Below are 2,500 nucleotides of genomic sequence, written 5' to 3'. Positions count from 1 at the left end.
CGCACTCACACCCGTCATCTCGTACTCTCACTCACACTCTCACTCACACACACTCTCACTCGTCATCTCGCACTCGTCATCTCGCACTCTCACTCACACACACACTCTCACTCATCATCTCACACTGTGGAAGACCTTTTGAATATAAATATTCTTCAAATATGAACATTAATGACTATCTTTCACTGGTAAACTCTTCTCTTATTAAAGACCGATGTTATAGTTTTCACTGAACTCTCCTCTGCATTATCAGTGAAAAACCAGCATTTCTACACACTCTACACACTTCTACACTCGCATTTTAATTTCCTTGATTGACACAAATATTTTTAATGTGTATGTCAGGCTGCAGGGTTAATGCCAAAGTTACTGTTAAAGAGTGATATGGTGTGTGTGTGTGTGTGTGTGTGTGTGTGTAGGAGCAGCATCCTTGCCCACCTGAAGACCTATAACCTCTATTATGAAGGACAAAACCTGCAGCTGAGACACAGAGAGGTAGGAACACTGTCTCTCTCTCTCACACACACACACACCTTCTTGCCTTCTTTGTCTGAAATGTCGTTCAATTTAAGCCCTACTGTCCCTACTCAATAATTTACCCGTCTCTGGGGAGTAATAGGCTGTCTGTGTGTGGTGTGTATGCATGTGTGTGTGTGTGTGTGTGTGTGTGTGTGCGTGCGTGTGATCACAGCTGCCTTCTTGATGCAACCTGAGGTTTAGCGTATACTTGAACATTATTCACTGCATGTTAAAATGAACAACATTCGTGTGTGTGTGTGTGTGTGTGTGTGTGTGTGTGTGTGTGACCTAACTGGGTTCTCCGCAGGAAGAAGGTGAGCTGATCGTTGAGGGTCTCCTGAACATCTCTTGGGGGCTGCGGCGACCAATCAGATTGCAGATGCAGGATGACAATGAACGAATCAAACCACCTCCCTCATCTACATCCTGGCACTCGGGCTGTAACCTGGGCAACCAGAGGTCAGATCATAAAGCACACACACACACACACACACACACACAAACACACACACACACACACAAATTGACTCGTACACAAATTATGTCCAGTAAATGTGCAGACCCTGCAAGGAATTTAGGAGAAGAATCTCCATGGAAACTGCTTTTATAGCGTGTATCATCTGTAAACTCTTCAGCCGAACAGCACGGGGGAGTGTGTACATAATTATTTACTCCCTCATGACTTTATCAGCACTCAGACATAACATGTCTGAACATTTACAGGAAGTGAGAAACGTTTTAAAGGGCAGTCACACGTCGTTTCATTTCAGTCAACGGTCACGTCTTATCTTCCCACTGGATGGGTTCAGACACGTATGCTTTCGATTTTGAGTTCAGGGATATTTTCAGGGACTTTTCCAGCTCTAATGGCTCCCATTTTACATTATACTATATACTGTGTATGAGCTCCGTAACACGTTGCAGTACATTTCCTTAATTAATGCTTAAGTACTTATTAATTAGCTGTAAGTACTCAAGTGGTACTATAGTAGTTCTTCAGTAAGTACTAATCACTGTAATAAATCATCGTCCTGACAAAACTATGACGTCTGGATGGTTATGGTTTTGAACCACTGTGTTACCTAGAGTCCCTTCCGAAACTATTGGAACGGCAAGGCCGGGTCATTATTATTTTGTGCTGTACACCAAAGACATTTGGGTTTGAGATCAAAAGACGGAGATGGCGCGAGAGGTTAGGATTTCAGCTTTTATTTCCTGGTATTTACATCTAGACGTGTTAAACAAAATGGCTCGCTTTTCTCCCGTAGACAGCTCTCTGATCTTCATGTTGGTTCATCCTTTTTAAAAAGAAACGCTGCAGATGTCTTTACGGGTGAAACTGAAGGCTAAAACCAAGAGCAGACATTCAGAGCTATTTATTGTCTAAACAGTTAATCTAACCGGACGTACCTGGGCAACAAGAAACACCTGTCAAGTCACGTGTTCCAATATTTTTAGCTCGCCTACATATTTGGTCTGCACTTATATAGCGCTTTTTAATAGTGCCTTAGCGGTTCCAAAGCGCTTTATACTGGTTTCTCATTCACCCATTCACACACACACACACACACACACACACTCATACACCAATGGTAGCAGAGCTGCCATGCAAAGCGATAACTTGCCATCGGGAGCAACTTGGGGTCCAGCGTCTTGCCCAAGGAGTCATGTGGAGTCATGTGGAATCAGGTGGAGTCATGTGGAGTCATATGGAATCAGGTGGAGTCACGTGGAGTCACGTGGAATCAGGTGGAGTCATGTGGAGCCACGTGGAATCATGTGGAGTCACGTGGAGTCATGTGGACCGGGTATCGAACCGCCAACCGTACGATTAGTGGACAACCCGCTCTACCACCTGAGTCACAGCCGCCCATTTGTGTGGTTGTATTTGGGTGGTCTGATACAAAATGTGCCATGTTCTATGTCTTTAACACGTCTGCATATAAATACCGGGATATAAAAGCTGAAATCCTAAACAAAA

The 2,500-nt window shown here is 43.9% G+C and overlaps 1 protein-coding gene across 2 annotated transcripts in view; it reads left to right on the top strand.

Moving 5' to 3' along the window:
- rassf2a (Ras association domain family member 2a) overlaps positions 1 to 2,500 on the top strand; it is an 18,712-nt gene that overhangs the window by 10,072 nt on the left and 6,140 nt on the right. For both annotated transcript variants that reach the window (XM_053624215.1, XM_053624214.1), the window contains exons 3-4: positions 420 to 495; positions 827 to 978. In XM_053624215.1, coding sequence (XP_053480190.1) covers positions 420 to 495; positions 827 to 978 — 228 coding nt within the window. The remainder of the gene's footprint in view (positions 1 to 419; positions 496 to 826; positions 979 to 2,500) is intronic.

The sequence above is a fragment of the Ictalurus furcatus genome, chromosome 5, assembly GCF_023375685.1.
Source record: "Ictalurus furcatus strain D&B chromosome 5, Billie_1.0, whole genome shotgun sequence".
Lineage (NCBI taxonomy): Eukaryota > Metazoa > Chordata > Actinopteri > Siluriformes > Ictaluridae > Ictalurus > Ictalurus furcatus.
Note: the sequence above shows the minus strand (reverse complement) of the source record. Positions and strands in the feature narration are given on the sequence as shown.